Here is a 25407-nt window from a genome sequence, read left to right as displayed (position 1 = left end):
ATAACTATTATTTGATAGTAAAGATTTTTCTGGTGGTCGGTGATTTTTTCTCTCTACACTGGAGGGTTTTTCACTTAAATCTTGGTGTGCTTTATTTTTCCTGCGTATTTGATTATTGATTATTGTCTATTACTTCTGTATTGTTGTGATTATTGCTTCAGGCGCAACAGAAATATATATATAAAACTTATTTGAAAAAAAAAAGATAATTTTAAAAAAAATTACATGATGATTGTTATCTATTTAAATTTTTTTTGTTTTAATTTTTAATATTAATAAAAAGATAGACGTAATAATCTTTTTATAAAAAAAAAAAATTTCAACTTTCCTTTCCTTAGCATTTCTTTCAAATCAAGATATTAAAAAAATTAATTTTACAAAAAAAAATTAAAAATTATTTAATTTTGACCTCTTTTCTTTTTTTTAAATTAAATATTTATCCAAGGATTTTATTTCCTTTACATTACTTTACTTTATTTTCTTTTTCTTCATTTCCTTTTAATTCGAACACACCGTAAAAAATTATTAAAATGTGGATAAGAAATTTTAAAAAAAGTCAAATTGTCAACCCAAATATATGTATTGGCGTCAAAATACCCGAAAGAACTCAGGTGTCAACACAGGTTACAGGTATTATCCGTCCTGTATATTATAATTTCATTCTCTTTCTGGTTTCCCTTCTCTCTTTTCTTTCATTTTTTTTTTTTTTTCTAGATTCTTTGAAAAGCTTCACTACACAGAAACTCAGTTTTTGAAAACAAATATAAATTTTAGTTTCAAAATTACTCCTTAAATATTTTTTAAGACAAAAAATGATCTAACTCTTTATTACAAGGAAGGGATAGTTTTTATCGTTTGTATAAATTTCAATGTATGAAAGGCAGTCTTCAAAGTTCCAAAACTCCAAAATTTTCTATAATTATTGAAGCGAAAAATGTATAAAAGAACTAAAGACAAAGAAAATAAGCAAATGATTGTATGTTAATCGATACCATTCACAACGAATGTCGAAAAGGCCATAAATGTGAGATTTTCCTGCGGGGAGGGGCGTCAGGAAAATCAAAATCAAAATCTTCGAGCACAGCAACTGGCCATTTTCCGATCATTTTCTTCAGGATTTCACCACTTTTTCTGAATCCATGAAGACACAAAATTCTGGGTTTCCTCCGAATTTCACTTTGCAGAATTCCCTCTTCTTTCCTTCCATTTGTTCATCGAATTGAAAATGTTGGCATAGAATGTTGTTTTCTCACGTAATAGCTACATAAAATTTGGCCGTCCACATTATCATGGGGCAACTGGCAACTTGTTCTTATCCACTAGTTAGAATCAATTAATCTGCCATTGAATTCCAGCACATGTTTATTCTTGCATACATCCATGAATTCCATCCATGCTTGCTGAGATCTCAGGAAGTTTATTTCCAATTTTATAAAAGATTTCAATTGGAATGAAGCCTTCTTCCTTCCATCAGAAAAAACTTATTATATCAGTTCATGTTCTTATACTTCAAATTGTTTTTGCACAATCAGATAGATTTAAGGCACTATTGGTGTTGATAATCAAGGTGGAAAAGTTTTTGGTGGGGAAATAGAAAGTGAACCTCTGCTTGCATCTCTGGCACTGCAGATGCTCTAACTCGCTACCTGCAAGGAAATCATTAACTCATGAATTTAAGAAGAAAAGTGGTTTAAAACAAATAGCTGAATCAAATGGGTTTAATTCTTTTCATTACTTCCTGAATCAATAATAGTCAATACGATGATGATCTATTTCTACAAGAAAAATAATCAAGTTAAAAAACAATGATGATGCCTGTCATAAAATTTAACATTCCCCACCTGCACCTGTTAAATATAAACTCTTATCTTTTTCTCAGCAAGTATGGATTGAGTCAGAAGATCAACCTACAATGCAGCCTTTGGTCCCAAGGCAATCTGTAGGTCTTGTGAAAACATCTCCTGAATTTTCTCAATGAACTTGAGCATAGTCTTTTGGCCTTTCTCATCTGTTACAATTAAGCAAGGTGAAAATGAGAAATAAGATTACTGGATTTGCAACCTTGAACCTTGAGAGTTGAAACATATTGCTATGGTGAAATAAGGTTCTTTTCTCTTTATTTTTTGAGAGTAAAGTTTTGTGGTAGAAATACCAACCGAGTTTTGGTACGGTGTGCCCCATTGAATGATGAATAACAAAGGGCTTTACAAATGATTTTAGTAGCTTAATCCCCCGTTCCTTCAGGAAATCCTTGTCTCCTGATTAAGAAATTGACATTTTCAGACAACAATGGAGAATTTGCAGGTCCTAAAACTAGCTCCTATTATTATTTTTCTTTGTGGAATCAAAAGTCGGATATAAAGAAACTATACATGCAAATGATAAACAAACAATCATTAGCAATGCAGAAATACAATTTGCATCAAGAAACAAGAGTTTAAATTTGTTTCCTAAGAGTAAAAACTGCAAAATTTAGGGTAGCACCTTTAAAGTGTCAGGCTCTAAGAATCGTAGTCATTACCGTCACAAATTTTGCAGCTAAAATGTGATTGACTAGATCTTACTTTCTTAAATGTGTAGTTAATTTGTTCATCTTTCCAGAAGATTATCTTGAGATTGAATCAACTTTGTGCAACTTTTCTATGGAAATTAAGATAAAGAATATAGAAATGTGTGCCAGGGTAAACCATAAGTTTCTTCAGCATCCTAAAGTTCAAAAGGTTTCAAGAGTTAAACAACAAAGGTTTTTTGAGGAATACATGGACTCCTTTTACTCAAATGGACTCAGTTTAGACCGCTTTCAGTCTAGACTATCAGCTTAACCACAAAAGTCCCTTGCATTCTGTACTCTATAGCTAATATTATCAAATAAAAAAAAAATTCTAAAGCTTATGCCAAAGTTTGTTGTACTCGGATGCTTTAAGAATTCAGTTACTGTAAAGCTTTAAAGATTCATACAAATTTACAATTTATTTGCCAAAAAAAACTGTTGCAGCTTAGAGACTGCTAGGTCTCATGTCAGCCAATAATTGAAGGTAGCAACTGTACTCTTTTGTGGTATCATAACTAGCATTGGAAGGTCCTCTGCTTCTAAATTATTACTAACAAAAAACATATTATTGCCTTTTTGCTTTGGATGAGAATGCAAAATTTGCAGCTAATAAAAAACAATAATTCTTCTTTGCCTTCTCCATGATCTAAAGCTCTTATCGAAAATCAAGCTAGCTTATGCGCTGTCCTCTTTCGTTTTCCAAAACAATAAAGATTATGTTAGTATTTAGCTTCTTTCTAGTTCAAATCTAGATAATATCTGTAGCATTTTTTATTGAAGTTTACTTTTTTATATTTAAAACAATTAAATTTAACGCAAAAGTTCTTTTAAAAATACAAGGTAAAAAGTATTTATATGTTTATATAATATGACTTTGTATATAAAGACGATCTCACTGAGTATTAGTCGTTATACATACCCGTTGTCTCATTTTTTTTCCCCTCGTTTTGTGCTGGGTTTTTTATGCTCTGCAACTTTCCTTGCGGCTTTTTTTGCAGCTTCTTGTTAACTTATTAGCAGGCTTAGTCTAGCAGGCTCAAGATCAATGAAATGCAAATGGGAACTTTGGTAACCCAAAATGTACTAGAACTAGATGAGGACAATTAAAATTACAAAAATAAGTCCTCAACTTACCAATCATGTGAAGAGATGGGCACTCAACTGGAGCTGAAAATGCATTAACAAGCAACTTAGGCGGCCCAGACTTCAATTCTCGAAGTGCAAACCCTGATATTACGACCACAAACTTTATCTTTGGCACTTTTGTGAAGGCAACACCCTGTAATCAAAATTCAAGCACACCAGTCAGTAACAAATATCCTCATCCTGATTGTCAGAGTAACTTCAAAGAACTTTTCAAGCTTCTCTGACCAAAAAGGGGCATACCTCTCTTTGCATCCAAGGCAATACAGATGCTAGCATTCCGCCCTGAAATTCATGAAATTGGCCAATTATTGATTTTAATGAGAAAACTGAAAAGAGTATTATACGAGATTTTAAGTTTCAATTATTTTACCTGGGAAAAACCCAGTAGACCATCAAAGGGACCATGCTTAATCATATGATCTTCTATATATGCAATACACTCCTCAAAATTGAAACACTCCACCTGAACATAAAAAAGTAAAATAAATGGAAAAAGTAGTGTTGTTCATCTTCTATTTCATTACATGGCGATAGCCATTCATCAATAGATATTAAGCTGAATGATCAAACCTTGTTGACTTGATACCATTCATAATAGGGAGGATCATAAAGGCCTTCAATATCAGATTTTCCCTTGGCAGGAGATGGGGCGTCAGGAAAATCAAAATCAAACTTTTCAAGCACGGCATCAGGCCATTTTCCCATCATTTTCTTCAAGATTTCACCGCTTGTTCTGAATCCATGGAGGCATAGAATTCTGGGTTTCCTTCTCCGCATTTGACTTCCCAGCATATCCTCTCCGGTGCCACTATTTGCTAGATGATTTTAATATTTACAACACAAACAATCTATGAATAGAATATTGAAGATGTTGGCCTAGAATCCTGTTCTCTCTAGTCCACGCTATCACGGTGTGGGCGGCCACTAAGCCTTATCCTCTATGTATAAATTTTGCTCATGTGCTTGAGCACATTTCTCAATATTCGCGTGCCACGTGTCATTTAATGGTTGTTTTGCTTTTTCAAATTTTTTTCTGATTTTTATTTTTTCCTTATTTTTTAAATAATTTTATAAATATTTTCAAAGATTTAAATTTTTTTTAAAAGTGGAATCCATTTTGTCAAACTTTTTTTCCTTTTTTACCATTTTCTTTTAAAAAACTATAAATATTTTTATTTTATTATTTTACGGCTTTTACTCTTTTTACGGATTTGGATTAGATGAAACCAAAACCAATTGAGGTGTAAAGAGTGAAGCCACATCAAAAATGATAAGGCTGCGAAGCATCATAAATTTATGAGTCGGGAATTAATTATTAAGGAATTATTATTTTGATTTTTTTAATATGTTTGGAGAAATCTCATTTTTATTCAAATTAAAAAAAACATTTGGATGCATTTAATATTTTAATTCTGAATTAATCATAAAAAGATGAAATCTTTACTAGTAAAAAATTAAATGAACTTATGCTATTAAGGGATTAATATGCAGTTTGTGAGAGAAATTAAAGGATTTAATGTTATAATAGCAAATATTATTAATATTGAGTAATTAAAGGCATTTTGTTAAGTCGTAAATCTTTTTTTTTTATAAATATTTATTATATAATTATTCATATTTATTTTTTATGCCACTTAATACCAATAGCATGTCATATGTTAAGCCTATTAATTTTTTTCTTTATTTACATTTTCTTTTTACTTTCTTTTATTTGATTAACATTTTAAAATATTTTAAAAATTTTAAACATGGGACCCATTTTATCTAACTATTAGAAAGGTTTTTTTTTTTTGTAATTTTTTAGTTTTTGCTTTTTAAATCCATTATATAATTTTTTGAAAAAAAAATATTTATCATTATTGATATAGCGGGGCAACTCAACTTTTTCCTTTTTTTCTATTTCTTGCTTTTTGTCTTTTTTTATTTTTTTTTCTTCCTTCTTTTTTTTTCTTTTAAATTATATCATTTTTTAGAAAAAAAATATGTACACGTTGTACCCAATTTTATTTTTTACCTTTCTTTTTTTTTTTTTGCATCTTTTAACTTCTTTTAAATATTTAATACATTTTTTAGAGGTGCCACGTGGCACTTTTATCACTTCCCTTTTTTTTAATATTTAAATAATATTTTTTAATTATTTTATATATTTAATAAATATTTTTATTTTGATTTTTTACCCACTTGATATCAAGTACTACCTTTTTTAAAAAAAAATATTAAATATGTATTTCAAATATTTAAATTTTTTGTGTTGGACTTAATTGATATTAGAGGTCTGCCATGTTTTTTGATTACTTGTCACTAAGGATATGCCACATATTAAGTTATTTCTTTTTTTTATTTTTTTAATTAACTCATTTTTTCATAAAAAGAAATTGGTGAATAAATTTTTTGAAGAAAAAAGGTGAATGGAAGTATGAATAATAAAACAACCGTATGCAGTGAATTTTTATTTGTTTGATCCACTAAGTACATTTTTTTGTTTGCAATCAGATCAAGTTTTTTTTGAAAATTAGGGTTAGGTTTTATCGTAACGATTTTAAATACTATTAAATGAAAATTTTAAACAAAAAGAAGTTATCACTATTTTTTTTTGATTAAATATGATTGATCACCTATTAAAACAAATATTTTTAATAAAATCTTAAAATTAATTAAAATTTTGTTAAAAAAATAATTATTGGGTCTGCAAAAATAATTTGAGTTTGAGAGTCGGTTAAGCGTAGAGAATAATTAGCTTCACAATACCTATTAACAAATAGCACCAATTAATTATGTGTTATCTTTTAATTTTGACAAAATATCTTAATTTTGCTATTTAAAAATCAAGTTACTTAATTTTCCTTATTGTGAAAAAAACATTTTTTTCAGCTATTGGCTTGAAAAATAAATAAGAATATTGCATATTGAAAAATCCTTAAAAATATTTCAATACTCTGATAATATTAAGAAAAACTTTCTCACCTAAAGAATTTTTAAGAATTACTGCTAGTAATTCTTAAAAATCCTATTTTCAGTGGTTTATATTTATATTCAATATTTATATTTACTAAGCATATTGTAAAATATGATATCTATAATTTAAAATCAAATAATGTTTTATTAAAATTAATTTCTTGTAGTAAAATGAGAAATCGTTATAAAAAAATTATTCTAAATGTTTCAGTGTATTGGTGTCATTTTAAATAAATTTTCTTATTTTGAGACTTATAAAGAATCGCTATTCGAATTTCTTTAAGATCTTATCTTCGAATATTTCATTTACTTTTATAATTGGTATATATAAAATATAATGCACATAGATTACTTTGTGATGCTATTGCATTGTATAAAAGTTTGTTTTTAGAAATAAAAAGTAAACGAGAGTTTTTTTGGTATTGAAATTCATTCTAAATATTTAAATACTTTGACAATATTTTTTGAAAAAATTTTTCACTAAAAAAATTTTCAAGAATCACTAGTTGAATTTTTTGGAATCCTATCATCGAAAACCGCATTATTTTCAAGATTACATAATGCTAACGACAAATGCAATATGCATACAAAAAATCTTCTTTTTTTATTTTTTATTTTACTTTGTATCTTATTATATTTTTATTACCTTTTTACCGCTTAAAAAAAAAACCTATTGCTTATTTTTCTTAGGTTATATCTTTTTCGTTATTTGCTTAAATTTTATCTTAATCATTTAATTGTTTCATAATTATTATTATTAATTTTTTTAAAATGAACAAAGTAATGAAAATCTTTTTATTGAAAATTTTTCTCAACACCTCAATACTTTGTTGATATTTTAGAAGAATTTTCTCACCTATAATTTTTTAAAAAATCTCTACTCAAATTTCTTAGAATCTCATCTTCAGAGATTTTTATTTTCATTTTGTCCCTTCCTTTTTTTATTTTATTTTTACTCTAATTCTAATTTTTAATTTTTATGATTATAAAATTTTTTAATTTTTTTTAGAAAATAAAAATAATTAATTATAATATTCAGGTATAATTATATTAATTTCATTACTAAATAGAGTCATTTTTCCTTTTCATTATTTCCCTTTTTTATATATCATCAATTAATTGTGAATACCATTTTAGGAAAATAAATGAATGAAAAATCTTTTCACTCAACGAGGAAAAACTTTTTTTTTCTTTCAATTAGCTTTCTTTATCATATATTAAAAGGTATAAATTTATGTAAAATATTAATTCTTATATTTTGTAAGAAATATTTGTAAGTTTTTTATCTTTACCTTTGACTTTACACTCAATCATGTAATTTTTTTTTTCTCAATTAAACTTTTTTACAATATGCAAAAAGACTTTCATTATTTGCTTGATTACATTGATTTAAGCGTGTTACTTATGTCCAAATATTGTTACAAATAACAAGAACTAATTAGATTTTGAAATCGTATTTTATATATAATATAAAAAGCCCATTGATTAGGATTTTGTTTAAAAATTTATAACTTGCATATTTATGTTTGATTAATGAGTATGTTTCAAAATTTCAAAATAAAAAAAAAATAAATGACTGATATTGAATATAATTCTTCAACTTTATTAGGCAATGGACATTTTCATTGGTTGGATTATAAGTCAGATCTATAATTTTATGCATAATTTTTTAAGTATGAATTTAAAATATTATTATAATAAAAAATTATTTAATTTTAAAATTGGAATATATTTAACATTATACATTTTAAACATTTTAACCATAAATATAAATTGAATAAGTCATTTGAGTTTGACTTGAAACAAAATCTAGAATTTAGAAATGTTTACAATATGCCACCAAAGTCATAGACATTTCTTAATTTTTTTTAAATTCATATTTTTATATATTGAATGTTGAAGAAAATATCAAATGCTTAATAAATGAGATTCAACTTGAAAAATAAAATAAAAAAATAAATGAATTTAGATTTCAATTTATCCTAATTTTTTTATAAACAAAAAGGAGTGTTATGACTTTGAAAAGTCTACAGATAAAAAAAAAATCTATTAGTTATAAAGAATTAAAAATATATTAACAAATTTATCTTATTCAATAATTAATATTCATAAATCCTCTTAATTTTTTTTAAATTTATGAAATATTATCAACTAAAATAAATATATATCTATATGTATCAATATATCATAATCTATGTGAATCTATTCATTCTCTTTTAATTTATTCAATCATACATACTTACAATAACGTTAATCTTTTATAATTTTATGAATATCTATCAATAAAATATTATAACTTTCTTATATTTGTTTAGAAAGTGTATATACTTGGCTACGAAGAATGTTTTTCTTTTAAAATTAGTTTTTGTAAGTTTATTTCTTTATTAAATAATTCTAACTAATTTTAAATAAATTTATTATAAAATTTAAATCATTATTTTAAGAAATTTTATTTCTTACCAAACTATGTTTTTTTTTTAGATTTATTTTCGGGTTTAGGTTTGTTCTTTTGCATTTTTTTTTATGCTTCTCCGTATTTTCAAAATAAGTTTTGGATAATTAATAAGTGGTTGGATGAATAGATTAGATTTATCTTTTTCAATGAAAAAATTTTAAATTTAAATTTTATCAATGATAATTTATTAATATTATTTTAAATACATGAATTATAATTATCTATTTTAAACTATTAAATATAGTATATATTACTTTAATTTGAAAAATTAAACAGCCTGTCTATTTTGAATTAAAAAAAAAAAAAGGTTTCTAATATATTTGGGTGATTGAGTATGTTGACGAAGATGATGATGATGTAAAAATGGTAGCTTTGCTGTCGTAGAGGTACGGCTCGATGGTAAAAGTTTGATTACTTTTGATTTTGAGATATTAGATTGGCGGTCACGAAACGCGGTCGTTTCAAACTTTTCCTTAGTCTTCACTCTTGAGCCGAGCTAATGTCACCAACCAATTATATCGCTCTCCCCCGCCGTACACCGACACCGACACCGACACCGACACCGAACGACAGAATAATGCAGAGTATAAGCGGCGCAGTTCGTGTTTTCCGTACAACCCCATTGGTGGGATCGCTTTGGGGTCGCGGTTCCTGCTCCAATTTATTTGTTGGAGGTCTTGAATTTTCTCACTCCCCTTTTTCCTCTTTGCCCTAACGATGACAAATCTGGCTCTTCGCTGAAAAAAATTTTTACATGAAAGTGGTAATTTATTAAATTTATCATTATATAACTGGTTCGTGACAAGTGTTGCTAATTGCAGGCCTTTCATATGATACCAATGAAACTGTTTTGAAGAATGCTTTTGAAAAACATGGTGAAATCATTGAAGGTAATTTTCTTGGATTCTTATTTCCTTCGACATATTTTTGTGTCTTACGAGGTAAAAAAAAATGTTGGGATTTTAGCAGTTAGGGTTATTTGTCATCATGTGAGTGGGAAATCAGGAGGGTGTGGATTTGTGCGGTTCGCTTCTGAAGCTGCAGCCGACGCTGCTCTTAAAGAAATGCATTCCCAGGTGTGTTTGAAGTAATTAATTCAATAACTCAATTATACCCTATATATTTATTTGTTTCTTTTCTAATAAATGAGCAATTGAACTGAGACTTCATGTTGCATGTTGTGGTTGTTTTTAGGTACTGGATGGTAGAAATATTAGAGTTGAATATGCACACAAGGGATGATGATTGGTGTTTCTCACCACAGCTTTGATTTCTTCCAAGATGGTAGATTTTTTAATTTCAATAATCAATGTAAGAAATTTGATATTATCATTTTCTTTTATATGTTTGATACTTTGATCAGTGAATAACTTAGGTGTATATTGCATTTACATACCTGAGATCTTTGTAATAATTTTGAATTGCTTAGAAATTAATTAAATCTCCCGATGTAGGTTTTGAATCTACAACCAAATGTTTAATGACCGAAGAGGCCAATACTTTAACTGCATCATGATGTTCTGAAACCTAGTTTGTGTACTGATTTAGCGGGGTGGGCAGAAATACAATTGCTTATGTCTGCTAGAGACACTATTTATTGTTTTTGGAAAGAAATCTGAAAACATATGTGACGCTGTATATGGGAAGTCACTTCTCTGTTTCCGTTGGGTCATTGTGATCAAGTTTATTGTTAGAGCACAAGCTAAATTTTGCAGAGCTTATACGCTTGCTATGTAATGTTTTAACCAATCCATTATTGGGTCCATTGTGAAAGTGTTTTGAGCTTTAGTGTATAAGTTGCATTTAGGAGAGAAATGGGGGAATTTGGGGTCAGTTGTACAGTTTTTGTCCTCACATCCTTGTGATCTGTAATGAATGGTTTTTGCTGCTCATCATCATCTTAGCAACTGTCATTACTAATTTTAGTTTACTGGCTAGGAAGCAGATGAGATTTAATTTCTGTCTATTTTGATTATGTAATGCAGGTAATCTAGTTGTCTCAAAAGTTTGACTCTATCTTTAAGGCCATGTTGCATTGCAAGAGGGGGACATTAATGCTTCTAACTCTTGGGATGATTAATTTGAGTTTCACAGTTGAAACATGAACAATGGAACTTAATTTGACTTTCCCAGTTGAAACATGAACAATGGAACTTTTTTCTGGAAAGTTTATCACTCATAGTTTTGGTTTGGTAGGGATTTGAGGGCATTGAGCTACACTTTGGTGACAGAAACTTAGTGCTACTTGTTCAAGCCCGGATAGTGTGTGTAGTGAAGGGAAATAGCAGGTTAAGAGCTAGTTCTTATTTTTCCTTCTCTTAGCTAATATCTGAGCATTGGCTTTCTGAGTTTCAGGATTTTACCAGAAAGAAACAACGTGTTGACAAATATATAAATAACTTGTGACCTATGTGTAATGTGTTTAGGCTAAATGGATGTCCTCGTGGTCATAAACTTTTCCATTCCAATGTGAAAGGTGAAACATTTTAATTTTTTTTCAACTTCGTTTTTTACTTTAAAAATATAATTTTTTCTTTTTTGTTTTGGTCAAAATTTACTCTTTTTAGTGATTGATTTTGATGCCTCCTTAAAACAAAAAAAGAAAAAAAAGAAAAAAAAGTGAAGAGCAGATCCAAGTTATACTGATGGATGTAGCAAGGTCGAAAGATTAGATCTGATCTGCTAGTGTGTGCAGACCGGTGAGTTGGTTTAGCTATAATTTAAAACACGGACAGATTGAACATATCCAATCATTAGTTCTTATCAAAGCTTCTGGGTTACTAGACTGTTTTTCGGCTTGTTGAATGGAGCAGGCACTGCAAGAAACTTTGTAATGTGGGAAACCGTTTCGAAAGGTCATGGATAGTTTTCATGCTGATCGCACAAGTCAGAACATATCAACTTGTTGGCCTAATGCATGACGTAAACTAATCATTACTCAACTGGCACCGTTTATTTGACTTTTGCACGAACCCATACTTCTGTCCTCATAGGCCTTTTAGCCTTTTGGCAAAAGGAAAAAAAATTAAATTTTAAAGGAAGAAATCTTGTTCAATCTGCACAGGATTATATCTTTTGATGGGTTGCTCATTCTCTCTCTCTCTCTCTCTCTCTCTCTCTCTCTTTTGTAGGTGTGGCTATTGCCTATTGGCTCACCTTCACGCTCAGGTTCTAGTCTCAATAAATGCTACATGACATCTAAGATAATGTGATAATATGATAAAATGATCTGAAAATAATATAAAAAAATATAAAAATAATATAATTTAAAATTTTAATAAAAATTAAAATATATATTTTATATTGATATAAATTATAATATATAATTTTTATATAAAATATAATATAAAAATATAAATCATAAAATTTTTTTTAATATAAATATACTAATTGATAGATTTCATCCTAAATAAATATTGATCTTTTGCTTATAAAAATAATACCAATAAATGAAAATTCCAACATAGATAGAATCCTGAATGTAAAGGCTCCTCCGTCTAACCAAACCAAACTAAATCAAACCGAGCGGGTCCTTAAAGAATGGCCCTGCGATGCAAGTCAATTTCCTGGAAGCAGGGTCGAAGGTTAGTTTAAGAGAAAAGGTATTTTCAAAGAGAATTGAACAAAAGAAATCCGAGGGAGCTCATGAAAAAGTACAAGATTATTATCGTAAGGTTGTCCACTTGTTAGCAGACATGTGCCCTCGCTTTGTCCGTGGACCACTCTGTCTTAACAGAATTCGAGGTCATGTGACTCATCATATCATTGAGTTTCATTGAGCTTGAGGTCCAACTCCAGTTTAGTTAATCCTTCGTTGAAAAAGAAACTGAATTGGAGTGTGGCAAGTAGAAATGACAGTATTTTCCATATTTAATAGGAATCTAATTTTTTATTTGAACCAGAATAAAAATAAATATTATATTATGATATAGAGACGAAGATAAATAATATAATATAAATTTTATATTATAAATATTTATATATTTAATAAATAATTTTTTAATAATATAATTTATTATTTTAAATTAATTAAAATTAACAAATTTTAATTAAAAATATATTAATATATATTTATAAAATTATTTAAATATATAATATAAAATTAAAAAATTAATTTTAATTTTAATTTTTAAAATTTTAAATATAAAATTATTCATATCTATTAAATATTTTAAAAAATAAAAATAAAAATAAATTTAAAATATTCATTAAATATAAATATAAATATAAATAAAATAAAATTTATTTATTTATTTATATACATATAGAAAGGCTCTATCTTTCTCATCCTGTAAGTAGGGCCGATGTTAAAAGCATAGCTAAAATTTTAAAGTAAAAAAACTGATCAATCCAGGACACTTTTAACTGCCGTACGTATTTGAGCTCATCTATAATTGCAACTCTGTTTTAACTGTTGTACAATTTTTTTATACATACATTTTGTGAAAAAAAAGAATTTTAAATTGATTTTTTTTTTCATTTTTATAATATAATAAAAAGTCTTTTAGATTTTATTTAGGTCTAATCTTTAAATTTTAAATTATGTTAAAACGGTATCCGATCATATTTTAATCTATGTTAACTCTTTTTTGGCACAAAAAATATATTTTCTTACATCGATTTAATATATTTTAAATTTTACCTTTAAAATATTTTCATTACTATTCAAACCCTAATTGATCAAAAAATTTTCTTTTTATTAATTGGATTAATCTTTATAAGTTTTAGCTTTGTAAATATGAGAATATATATTAGCCATTTTTAGTATATAAGATGATGGATAAGATGAAATGATAATTATTTTATATTATATTTGATTTGTATTTAAAAATATATATATTACAAAGAGAATTAATCATCATTTTGATATAAGATGATTTAATCTTTTTAAAATTGAGAGAATTATTTTTAATAAATGAAATTGAACTTATATATCTTATTATAATCTTAAAATTTATATTAATAATTTAAATTATATAAATTTTGAGAAAGGATAATTTTGATCAATAAATAGATTATCTTATCTTAATTATTACATACATCAAATATAAGATATAATGATATTAATTTTGATAAATAAATAAATTATCATATCTTAATTGTTACATATATCAAACATAAGATAGAATTATATTATTTAATTTAATCATATTTATAATATTATCTTATCATATTTTATCATAATCTTATCAAACATATTCATTAAGTATTAAAGTAAATATTTAAGTGAAATTGTGGTACAAAGTTTAGATTATAACAATTACAATATGAAAATATCCTTTTAATATTTGATACTATAATGCATTTATTACAAAATTTCAAGCTCTCTCTTAACCTCTCTCAACATTACATGTTAGGTTAACTCAATGGTTTTTATTTCCTATCAAAGTTGAAAAAAAATTCAAACTTATTTCTTGAAGTAAAAGAGAAAGATACATATATTTATCATTGAAGCCAACAACAAAATGACAATAATTTAAATCTAAAAAAATTAGCAGCATTAATTATTGGCATATATTTTAATTAGCATTAAATTTTTCTTATTTTTGAGGGAAAAAAAATCAAACTTGTTTCTTAAACAAAAAAATACATACATTTACAATTAAATCAAAGATGCAAGAATTATAATTTGAAAAAAGTAAAAATTAAATGTTTTATCCAAATTTAATGAATAATGATTGGCAAAATATCTCAAATGGAGGAATAATTCTCCACCACTGGCACATAAGCTGATTAGGAGTCTAAAAAATTTACTAGTATGTCCACTAACTATCCAATAAAATGCCAGTACTCTCAAACTCTCCCCATTTTGTCTATTCCTTGCCAGCTCCTAGCCTCCTACGCATCATCATTTGGGTAGGTTCAAATTTTTATTAAAAAAGAAAGATTGACTACTTGAGCCAAACCACAAAAATCCTTCATTTCAATTCAAGCCCTTAATCCTAAACTCCATGCAACAACTTTATAAGCTCACCACGTGTCCCCTAAGCCAACCCAAAAACACTTGTCGTCCAAGCAAAGGAAGTAACTCGGTTCCTTCAAAACGACAGTAAGACATAAAACATTGTGGCACACAGGTTGGAACGTTCTAGGATGTTGGTTGTTTTCTATTTGCAACGGTTACTTTTATTTTATTTCTAATTATATTTTCTCTCTCCCTCCCACAAAATGGCTATTTCTCCGCGAATCCAATCTAAACAGGAAAAAACTTTAAAAAAAATTTTTAAGTAAAAATTGTAAAATTTTTTATTAAAAATAATTAAATAAAAAATAAAAAATAAAAAATTTTATTATATAAATTAAATTAAATTATAACTCGTATAATACACAAAATATTTTACTTATTTAATACACAAAATATTTTACTTATTTAATATGAATATATATTAGTTTATTTTTTAAATTATATTCAAAATTTTAAAACTCATAATATATATAAATTCATATATATTAATTTGTCATAAATAATATTTATTCACCTATAAGATTATGTCAAATAAAAATAATTTATACCTTTGTTCGAAAAATAAAAAAAATATTATTGAATGATAAATTAAATAATAAAAAAAATATTAACATACTTTCACTCTAGTGATTTTGACTAAACTATTATGCAAAATATGAAAAATGTTAAACAATATGCAAAAAAAAAAGAAAAAAAGAAAAAAAGAATGTTATTTTTCATAAAAATGAAACTGTAATTATAATAAAATATATATTAAAAAATTATAAATAGAAAATAAATTACAATAATAATAGAATATACATTGAAAAAAGTTACAGAAAAAATAAAAAATTGATGTATAACACATTACATTTGTAGTTTTTAATTTGTAAAAAAATTATTTAGCGGTAATTAAGACTAATATATCATTTTTAAATTAATTTTTTAAAATTTAAGATGGATATAATAAGTAATAAAATAATATTAATTTTTTTACATTTATTTGAACTATAAAATTGATAGTTAGAGTTCAAATATATAAAATGGTTTTGATTATCTTATTATTTAAAAATTTAAGATGAAAATTTTTTGAATTTTCAAAATCTTACATAAAATTGCTTGAATTTTTAATGTCTTACGTAAATTTTTTTAAAAAGATAAAATTTTAAATTAATGTAAAAAAGATTATTAAAAGATTTGGATAAACTTAATCTATATAATTTTTAAATATGTTTGAAAGATTTTGATAATTAAATAATTTTTTAAATAAAGTTATTTGGTAAACAACTAAAATTATTTATTAAAAAAATAAAATCTATATTTCATATTTTTAATTTTAAAAAATATATCTCTAAATTGATTTGATTTTCATTATAATATAAATAAATTTGATATTTAAATAAGTTTAAAATTATTTAATTTGTAATTAAAAGAAACTATCTTATTTTTTAAAAAAATTATCTTATGTCATTTAAAAAATTTTTTCACGTAAATGTCAATGTAACAAACTTATTTATGTATATTATTATATAATATGTATTAGATATATTAAATTTGAAGAAATTTTATTTAATTTTAATATATATTTTTAGATAAATATTTTTAATAAAAATATTGATAAAAATTTATATGTATCAATTAAATTTAAATTATAAATAATATTTTATATATATTTTATATATTATTAATTTTTACATTAAATTTTATCAATCCATCAATTTAAATTTTTTATTAAATTATTTTTAAAAAATATTCACAAATTTAATATAAAAACTTAATATAAGTTTCGCCCCTCTAATCAAACGTATGTCAATTCTCCAAATAATTAAATGATCAAGTCAGCATCCCAAAGAAATATATTAAATGGGGGTATTAAAGTAAATATCACTGATCATTTTGGAAGTTGTTGAATAGTTTAACGCGGAGGGCAGTCTTTTGTGACCAAAATTTTCTTTTATATTCAAAGTATGTATTTGCGAAAATCCTAATATCTAGAAAGGAGGGACCGGCCGTTGAAAATAATATTTCTTCTTTAAAATGAAAGGGATATTTTACCAACCCTCAGCAAGCGACACATGTTCAACTCTTGTGGCATTATAGTAAATCAACAGTTAAATTCAAAATTTACAGTGAATTTAAAATTTTAGTCCGATTTATTCGCATAATTATTTTAAAAAATAATATTTAATGTATTTAAAATTCAAAATATTCATTATTTTATAATTTCTTTTGTATAAAAAAATTACAATAATAATTAAGTTACTTAAATGTCTCAATAACAGATGTCAAAATCATAGCCCTTAGTGCGTAGCACTATTTTTGGACCTTTCAATGGAAGAAACTTCAAAGAAAATGAGAGCAAAATGAAAATTCCAAAACATTGCTGAGCCATAGGCCCATCATGCTATGTTATGTGCTTTGCATATATGTATATACAACAATATAAATATGTGTTACAGTTGGCATAATTTTGGAACAACAATCCAAAAGAATCTCTTTGTATTATTGATTTGATTAATTACTCTCCCACTTTTTCTGCCCTTGTTATTTTCCCTTTTCTTTTCAATTCCCTCACTCCTAAAATCTGTCGAACTCTAGAACCCAAAGAAGAAAAAACTCTTCCTTTCTTTGTCATAGTTTTGAGATTTTCTCTTATTAGAGAAAGATGAGTTGTACAATGTTTAAGCTTCTGATGATATTGGGTCTTTTGGCCACCTCCATGGCTCAAGCACCGACATCTCCACCGACATCTTCACCAACGCCAGCTGCAACTCCACCATCTTCCCCAACAGCAACACCAACCCCATCTCCAACGCCAACGCCAACCCCAACCCCAACCCCATCTCCATCACCAACGCCAACTCCAACCCCATCTACAGCCCCTTCAACAGCTCCAACCCCGTCACCCACCACTTCCCCAACTCCTTCTCCTTCATCAATCTCCCCTCCTGCTCCTACCCCATCAGGTGTACCTGCTCCAGCCTCCGAGCCTTCAGCTAACCTTGTCCCTCCTCCCTCCCCATCGGGTGTACCTTCTCCAGCCTCCGAGCCTTCAGCTAACCTAGTCCCTCCTCCCTCTGGCGCCTCCACCAACGGTGTTTTCGTTGGTGCAACCGCTCTTGCTGCTACTTTCTTCGCTGCCCTTTTGGCTTAAGAAAGTAGGTTGCTGCTACTTTCTTTGGGGCTGTACCTTGCTTTTGATCATGATTGTTTTGATCATGATTCTTGATTTCATGCTCTTTGCCCTTTTGTTAGTGTTTTTCCTTTTACTTTATTTTTCATTTTTTCCCTACTTTTTTAATTTTAATTTATTTTTTATGTACGGTGATTGTTGATGTTAATATTATTTTGATGGGTGACATGTGTACCATTTGATGAGATGGGACGGTTGTAGAAATTGGGCTAGTGTACATCTAATAACAGTGGAATAAAACAGTTTGTTATTCTTTTTACATAAAAATGCAATTAGTCACGTTTATCTTTTTTATTAATTTATATTATCAATTATTTGATCTTTATTTAATTAACATAATTTTGCAAGTGATAATGTTAATGGGTACTTTTCAAGAATTTAATCTAAATAAGACACTCGATGAAATGTGATTTTTTTAGTGGTTTTCCTTTTTACTTTTATTTTTCATTTCTTCACTACTCTTTTTTAATTTTAATTTATTTTTGATGTATGTTGATTGTTCGTGTTAATATTATTTTGATGGTGACACGTGTACCATTGATGAGATGTGACGGTTGAAGAAATTGGGCTAGAGTATATCTAATAACAGTGGAACAAAACAGTTTGTTATTCTTTTTACATAAAAATGCAATTAGTGTTTATCTTTTTTATTGCTTTATATTATCAATTATTTGTTCTTTATTTTATTTACATAATTTTGCAAGTGATAATGTTAATGGGTACTTTTCAAGAATTTAATCTAAATATGACACTTGATGAGATGTGATTTTTTTTTTGTAAGAAAAAAAAAAGATAAATAGGTTATTCAATTTATTAAATTAAGTGTATGTATTTAATATTTTAAAATAAATGATTATAAATCATATATTTAATATGATTTTAATAAATGATTAACGATAAAATTTGAATATAATTTTTTTTTTATAAATTTTAATCAATTGAATCAATTATTTGTTGACAATAAAATCCATTGAACATCGAAGAAATGACTTTTTGTTTAGTGAATGATAGTAAGTGGAGGCATATTTGAATAAAAATTAAGGAAAAAGAGTTAGTATGTTTTTAGATAAAATTTGAAAAGTTTCATATAAAAAATTAAAATTAAAATTGATAAATTGAACGTTTTTTACTACATAGATTAAGTCTATAAATTTAAAAATAAATTAAATGTATAAAATTTAAAAAACTTAAAAATATTTTTTGGATATATATATTTAATAAAAAATTTGATAAAATTTTTATTAATAAATATTTAATAAATTTGAATTATAAATGATATTTTTAATAAATTTTTAAATATTAGTAGTTTTTATATTAAACTTTATTACATATAATTTGAATTTTTATTAAAATTTTCTTAAATGATTTTAAGAAGAAATTTCACTTAAAAAATTTTACTTACTATAATTTCAAAATCGATACACAAAATCATAATAATATACAAAATTACTTTAATTTTAAACAACAATTTGATTTTCCCTTTCTTAAAGTCTTAACATACTCTTCTTGCATTAGAAAATACATTTTATAATTAAATTTCAAAAAATTTGAAAGTCTTGAATACATTCTCATGGCATAAAAAGATATATTTTATGCTTGAATTTATATTTTTTTAATGCGGTGAATCGGAATCCCAATTGAATAATAAGAATCACAGTTTAAAAAGTTATTAACTTAACAAGAGAATGATTTTTCTGCCAATAATAACGAAGGTATCATACAAAAATTAAGGCATTATTGAATTTGAGTTTGTAATTGAAATGAAAACAAATGAAGAATACATTGATGATGGAGGAGGGTGATTTTAGTTTTTAATAATTTTGTGGCCATGTGGTTTGGTTTAAAGTTTGACTTAAAAGTAAAATGGGGGAAATACTTAAAAAGAAACTTCCACAGGCAAGGCGAAGAGATGATAGGAAAATATTGAGATGAAGATTTTTAAGTGAAACTTATAAAATTTTTTTTAATTAATTAAATAAAAATTAAAAATAAAAGTGATAGATTAAAAAGTATTATTATTTAAATCAAGTATATAAATTTAAAAAAAAATTAAAATTTTGATTTATTTTTTAAATAAATATTTTTAATAACAATTTTAATAGAATTTTTATAATTGATAAGTATTGGTCAAAATTTTATTATAAATGATATTTTCAATAATTTTTTATATATTATTTATTTTTAATTCTATCAATATATCAACTTAAATTTTTTTATTAAATTAATTTTATATAAAATTTTATAAATTTCACTTAAAAATTTGTGTAAATTTTTTCTAGATAATGCCAGGGGGAAAAGCTGTAAAAGTTGGAATTTTAGTAATAGAATGGTTAATAGCCTAAAAGGCTTGTCTGCTATCATTATCCTGGTTTCTTTCGGTACATCACCAAGCTTTATTTATTTATTTGTATGTTTTTAATAAAAAATTGTATTGAATATGGACCGACAAATATGGTAGGACCCAAGAAAACAGACCGTGAAAATATGACAATTCGACTTTGAGGTTGCAGCAGTTATCATCACCATTTGCTTTTCATCACAACTGGAAAAGATAAAATAATTACTTAAAATTTCGAAGGCAATCAATTGAAGCCAAGACACTCCCTTTTTCTAATTCTATTTCTTTTCTCTGACCTATATCTTCCAAATTTTCATTGGGCATTTGCTCTTTCTTTTCCACACTTCTATATAAGAAGAGAATTAACTCAATGAATAAAATCATATAAAATAAAATTTTAAGATTTAATTTAATTAGTTTAATAGTTATTTTTAAAAAATAATATTTAATTGATATTTAAATTTCAATATTTATAATTTTTTTAATAAGAAAATCATTTATAATGGTTTGCACGGGTTCAAACCCAATCGAACTCCAACTTTCCTCTACAAGTAACAACACATGGCAAACAAAAGAGATAAGAGAGGATAAAAGAAAAAAAAAAAGGTTGGATTAGGAGCTTCGAGCACCATATGCAAGTTCTAATTGTTGAGGTCTTTTTAGAAAGGGATAACGTTAACAATGACTTTTGAAGTATAGTAAAATATACAAGTAGCATTCTGTTATAATTACTGATATGGGCCTTCAATCTACTAACCTTTCTGGTCCAGTGTGGTGTATTGTATGTGAAGAAGTGGGCTGAAATCAGTTGGAAACAAAAATCAATTTCAAGTTCTCTACAGCTTGAACTGGTCCATTAGCTTTAAAATTTCCGATAGCCGTATAAACCAAGCATCAACAACAACCATTTTTGGGCATGAGCTCTTCGACTGATTTTACATCACACTATATATATGACCATTGTTTTCATACACATACATAATCTAATTATACGTGATAACAAATAAATGGAAAATCATATGTTTTTTTTTTTTCCCTTTCGTTGGGTGGTTTGGTAAGAGGGTAGGGTGACCTAATGGTCTTTTCTTATGTATGAATATTGTTTGTTTGAGATCTCAGTGGGAGCTTTATCTCCTCTCCTTTGTTTTTCCAGCAAAAGCATGTAAGTGAAACCTTAATGCAGAAATGTTTTGTTGCAGAACATTTACAAACAGACAAAACTTTTACAACACTTGCATTTTGCGTTATGGAAAATGAGGTTTGTCATGGATTTCAGCACATTTCACAAGAAAGTTGGTAACATCGTCTTGTAACGTTCGCCCACGTTGGACCGGTGATTTGCCGTTTTGTAACTTACCTAAAACGATTATGATTGAAAAAGAGGGATCCCATGCCTGAATGTAAGTCCAACATGGGAATCCAATCGGAGTTGGTTTGACTTCTGCTCAATGCCAGTGACATGTTTTGATAAATATTGTTAAGGAGATCAAGTTAAATTAGGATAATCAAAGGATAGTTGGCTCATGTACTAAAAAAATATATATTATTTTGTTATTTGAATCCGAATTTATTAATCAAAGATTGTGACAATATAATTTTTAATAAACGTATTAAATTTAATATAAATAAATTTATTTGTTTCGATCAAAAAAGAGATATCCAAATTTGCAAGTAAATGACTTAGAATGTGAACTGAAGGAGCAAAAATCAAAGAACAATAACAAACAGTTGAAACCACGAAATTACATACAATCTCAAATTGGTTTTATACAGTAGAATTTACAATCCCCATCAGGCACATGATTCAAGTACCGATTCATAGCTTAGAAACCTTCCTGAACTGAACTTGACTGAGTCATGACTATGGTTCAGAGCTCGCTCCCCAAACCGAGCTGACTCACTGACCATCTTCCTGCTTCCCATAGTCAACAATCTTCCTTCTTCTCTATACACTTTACCGTTCCCAACTTGATCCTTTATTTCACTTATTAAAACCCAAATAGCCTCAATCAACACTTTCTTCCTCTGGGAAAGCGATAGCAATCTCTCTTTACAATCCTCCAGTCTCTTCAAAGCACACACCAACTCAAACGAGTCAACAAAGCTCAAACAACTGAGTCTCTCCCTAAACTCTTTGACTCGGATTGAAACCTCGTTGATTGATGACAAATAGTCCTCACCCACCAATCCTAGGACCTCATCCACCAATATGTTGCCATTAGCATGTGAAGAATCCGGCCTTTTGGAAATCTGTTCGAGCAAATTCACCAAAGAGTTGATTTCTTTAAGCAATTCACTGTTTATAAGTGATGTTACTTTCTTTTCTTTATCTTTATCTACGCCGCTTGCAGTTGAACATAGAAAGTACCCCAAAACTCTTGAAGTTGATAACAGATTTTCAAGGTATAAAGCATACCTGCAATTTTGCCATCGAAAATACATATATATAATTTTGTAAAAAACGAAAGCGACAAAGTACGAGAAACTAACAAACAAAAACGTACCATCTAACCCAAGAAGAAAGTTCCCAAGTTAATGGTGTCGTATTATCTCTGAAATTCGATAGTTTAAGGTAGTTTCTGCCACCGGCGGAAGGGTAAACTGAAAGCTGATCTTGAAGAATAAAGCTGCCACGTTTAATGATGTGATGAACTGTGATGAGACACTTAATGGAAACGGAGGCATCACGGGTGGTTTGGAGGCGGTCCATGAGGGCCTCGATGGCGGTGGAAGCGGTGGCGCGTGAGCTAAAACCGAAGGAAAGTAGAGCCGCCAAGTGCTTTGGGTCGGGTGGCGTGAAGGGGTCATGGGTTGTGGCTCTTAGTAAGGCTAGATGCAGAGATAGGGTTTTGGGAATGGAAACCAAAGCTGCTTTGCCTTGAGAAGCTTTGTCTTTGATGATTCCTATCAAGTCTCTGAGAACGGTCACACGCCCCATTGAAGAACAAAGAAAGAGATGAAGGAAACTCAAAGAAGAATAATGAAAAGATCAACGGAAATTTATTATTAAGACTTGGGTTATGATCATTTTGGTGGGGTTTATCTATTTAAATGCTATCACTTCTTTTGCTTTCTATATTGAGAAAATATTATCCACCTTTTTCAATAAAATTAAAGAATAGTTTGAATTTAATTTTTTAGTGATTTTAAAAGTATAATTTTTTTTTGTTTTGGTATAAAATCTTACGTTCGGGCTACAACTTATAAAAAAACATATCTTAATTAAACACAAAATTTAGTTCAATTGACAAGTTTGAAATTTAAATCCAACATTTATAATTCTTTCTCTTATTTTTAACATGTGATATTTTTGTAAAAAAATAGTCTTAATTTTTTAAAAAAATTTCTAGACTAATTTTTATGATTTAAAAAATAAAATTATATTTAATGTATTAATAGTATATAAAAATTATATACCGATGAATCATATAACAACATTTTATTAAAAGTTATTTTTAAAATTTTAAATTTTTAAAATTAAGATATTGTACCATGTTTAGCATAAATATATTTGATCCTAAAATATATTTAAAATTAATATTTTACAAGGAGTTATTATATGATTTATTGATAATGTATAATATCTATTAATTAATAAAGTATTAAATTTAATTATAGAGTATACTATTATATGAGTACAATAATATTGGAAGGATATTTTATTTTTCTAAATAATAACCAATTTTTTTTAGACACATTGACATTGAGTGGTCAAACTTTTGGTAACATCTTGAGCCAAAAGAGATATACCAAAATGTCTATTTTTATTTTAACTATTACAAGCCAACTAATATGGCTGAAATATTAATATTTAATTAAAGCTGGTGTTTTTGTAAAATCAGACCTTTCCTTCAAGCCATCTTTGGAAAAACATTTGACACACAACTTTGACATCTGTGACCAACATTGCATTTGTTTATGTCCCAAAAAAAAAATAAAAATTCAGGCTTGTTTCTATTCAAAACTAGACTTTTTTAATATATAAGTTTATTTGTAATTTTGTATACATATTTGTAATAATTATATTAGTTTATGAATAAGGTCATAATTAAGCTCAAGTGTTGCTTGATCTACAAAATTGAGTGAAAGATTACTGAAAATTTGAAACTAAAAATTTAGTATTCTACAAAAAAATTCCTGCGGCTCTTTTAAAATAGGAAAAACAGAGCTCAAAATAATTTGTTACATCATAAACAAAACCTTCAAGTAGTAATTGGTATAGAATGATTATCTAAAAAATCATAATAATTTACATATAGTAATTAGACCACTGAATTTGATAAGCACTTGATGATTTTATGTGATAGTAATAATTTCGGATTATTAAGAGTGATTAGATCATTGTTATGGATGTTGATTTAATTTTCATTCAAAATAGTGTAAATATTTTATTATTAAGATGAAGTGATGTTCAAAATTAATAATAGTCAATATCATCTATTTAATATAAAAAAATAATATTTTTTATTTAATATATGAATAAAAAACTTACTTCTTTTTAAATTTTAATTATTTTATATTATAAAATTTTATATTTTCAAGCTAATATTTATTACATTAAAAAGTAATTTGTGTGCTTTCTTTTAATTTTATATTTTTTATATAAAATATAATCATTTATTTCTTTTTTGTTATGATTTTAATAAATTAATTTTATTTTCTAATTCAAATATTTTTTACATAATTTATATTAAAAAATTTATTTACCTATCAATAAATATATTTATTAATTTAATAATTTAATTATATTTTACTATAAAATAAATAAAATAATACTAATATTTTATAAACTATTATCTTTAAACAATAGTGATATCATTAACTT

At 26.6% G+C, this 25407-nt stretch overlaps 4 protein-coding genes across 11 annotated transcripts; 2 read left to right on the top strand and 2 right to left on the bottom strand.

Moving 5' to 3' along the window:
• Nucleotides 1-1416: 1416 nt before the first annotated feature.
• Nucleotides 1417-4612, bottom strand: LOC111299877 (uncharacterized). Of its 5 annotated transcripts, none has more exons than XR_002691357.2 (7): nt 4268-4612; nt 4068-4160; nt 3938-3979; nt 3686-3830; nt 2157-2258; nt 1848-2008; nt 1417-1646 (listed from the first exon to the last, which is right to left on the bottom strand). XR_002691357.2 is itself a non-coding variant. In XM_022895379.2 (7 exons), exons 1-6 carry the CDS (start codon nt 4487-4489, stop codon nt 1908-1910), a joined length of 705 nt encoding a protein of 234 aa, XP_022751114.2. In that variant the 5' UTR covers nt 4490-4612; the 3' UTR covers nt 1417-1646. The 5 variants fall into 5 exon arrangements, 3 of the variants coding, with proteins under 3 accessions (XP_022751114.2, XP_089603957.1, XP_089603956.1); XR_002691356.2 differs by having other exon boundaries at nt 1842-2008; nt 4268-4611; XM_022895379.2 differs by having other exon boundaries at nt 1908-2008.
• Nucleotides 4613-9479: 4867 nt separating this feature from the next.
• LOC111300684 (glycine-rich RNA-binding protein 4, mitochondrial-like) lies at nt 9480-11517 on the top strand. Of its 4 annotated transcripts, none has more exons than XM_089747829.1 (5): nt 9480-9781; nt 9929-9997; nt 10077-10183; nt 10302-10391; nt 11093-11517. In XM_089747829.1, exons 1-4 carry the CDS (start codon nt 9607-9609, stop codon nt 10347-10349), a joined length of 399 nt encoding a protein of 132 aa, XP_089603955.1. In that variant the 5' UTR covers nt 9480-9606; the 3' UTR covers nt 10350-10391; nt 11093-11517. The 4 variants fall into 4 exon arrangements, 2 of the variants coding, with proteins under 2 accessions (XP_089603955.1, XP_022752040.2); XR_002691451.2 differs by lacking the exon at nt 11093-11517 and adding an exon at nt 10562-11084 and having other exon boundaries at nt 9481-9781; nt 10302-10418; XR_002691452.2 differs by having other exon boundaries at nt 9482-9781; nt 10302-10418.
• A 5994-nt stretch (nt 11518-17511) lies between these two features.
• LOC149513849 (uncharacterized) lies at nt 17512-18511 on the top strand. The gene has a single exon (XM_089747828.1). It carries the CDS (start codon nt 17717-17719, stop codon nt 18203-18205), a length of 489 nt encoding a protein of 162 aa, XP_089603954.1. The 5' UTR covers nt 17512-17716; the 3' UTR covers nt 18206-18511.
• A 3792-nt stretch (nt 18512-22303) lies between these two features.
• On the bottom strand, nt 22304-23609 carry LOC111300683 (putative clathrin assembly protein At4g40080). The gene is made up of 2 exons (XM_022896304.2): nt 23087-23609; nt 22304-22998 (listed from the first exon to the last, which is right to left on the bottom strand). Exons 1-2 carry the CDS (start codon nt 23518-23520, stop codon nt 22374-22376), a joined length of 1059 nt encoding a protein of 352 aa, XP_022752039.1. The 5' UTR covers nt 23521-23609; the 3' UTR covers nt 22304-22373.
• Nucleotides 23610-25407: the final 1798 nt, after the last annotated feature.

The sequence above is a fragment of the Durio zibethinus genome, chromosome 18 (assembly GCF_047325235.1).
Source record: "Durio zibethinus cultivar Kanyao isolate XHJ-2024 chromosome 18, ASM4732523v1, whole genome shotgun sequence".
Lineage (NCBI taxonomy): Eukaryota > Viridiplantae > Streptophyta > Magnoliopsida > Malvales > Malvaceae > Durio > Durio zibethinus.
This window is presented reverse-complemented; position numbering and strand designations above follow the sequence as displayed.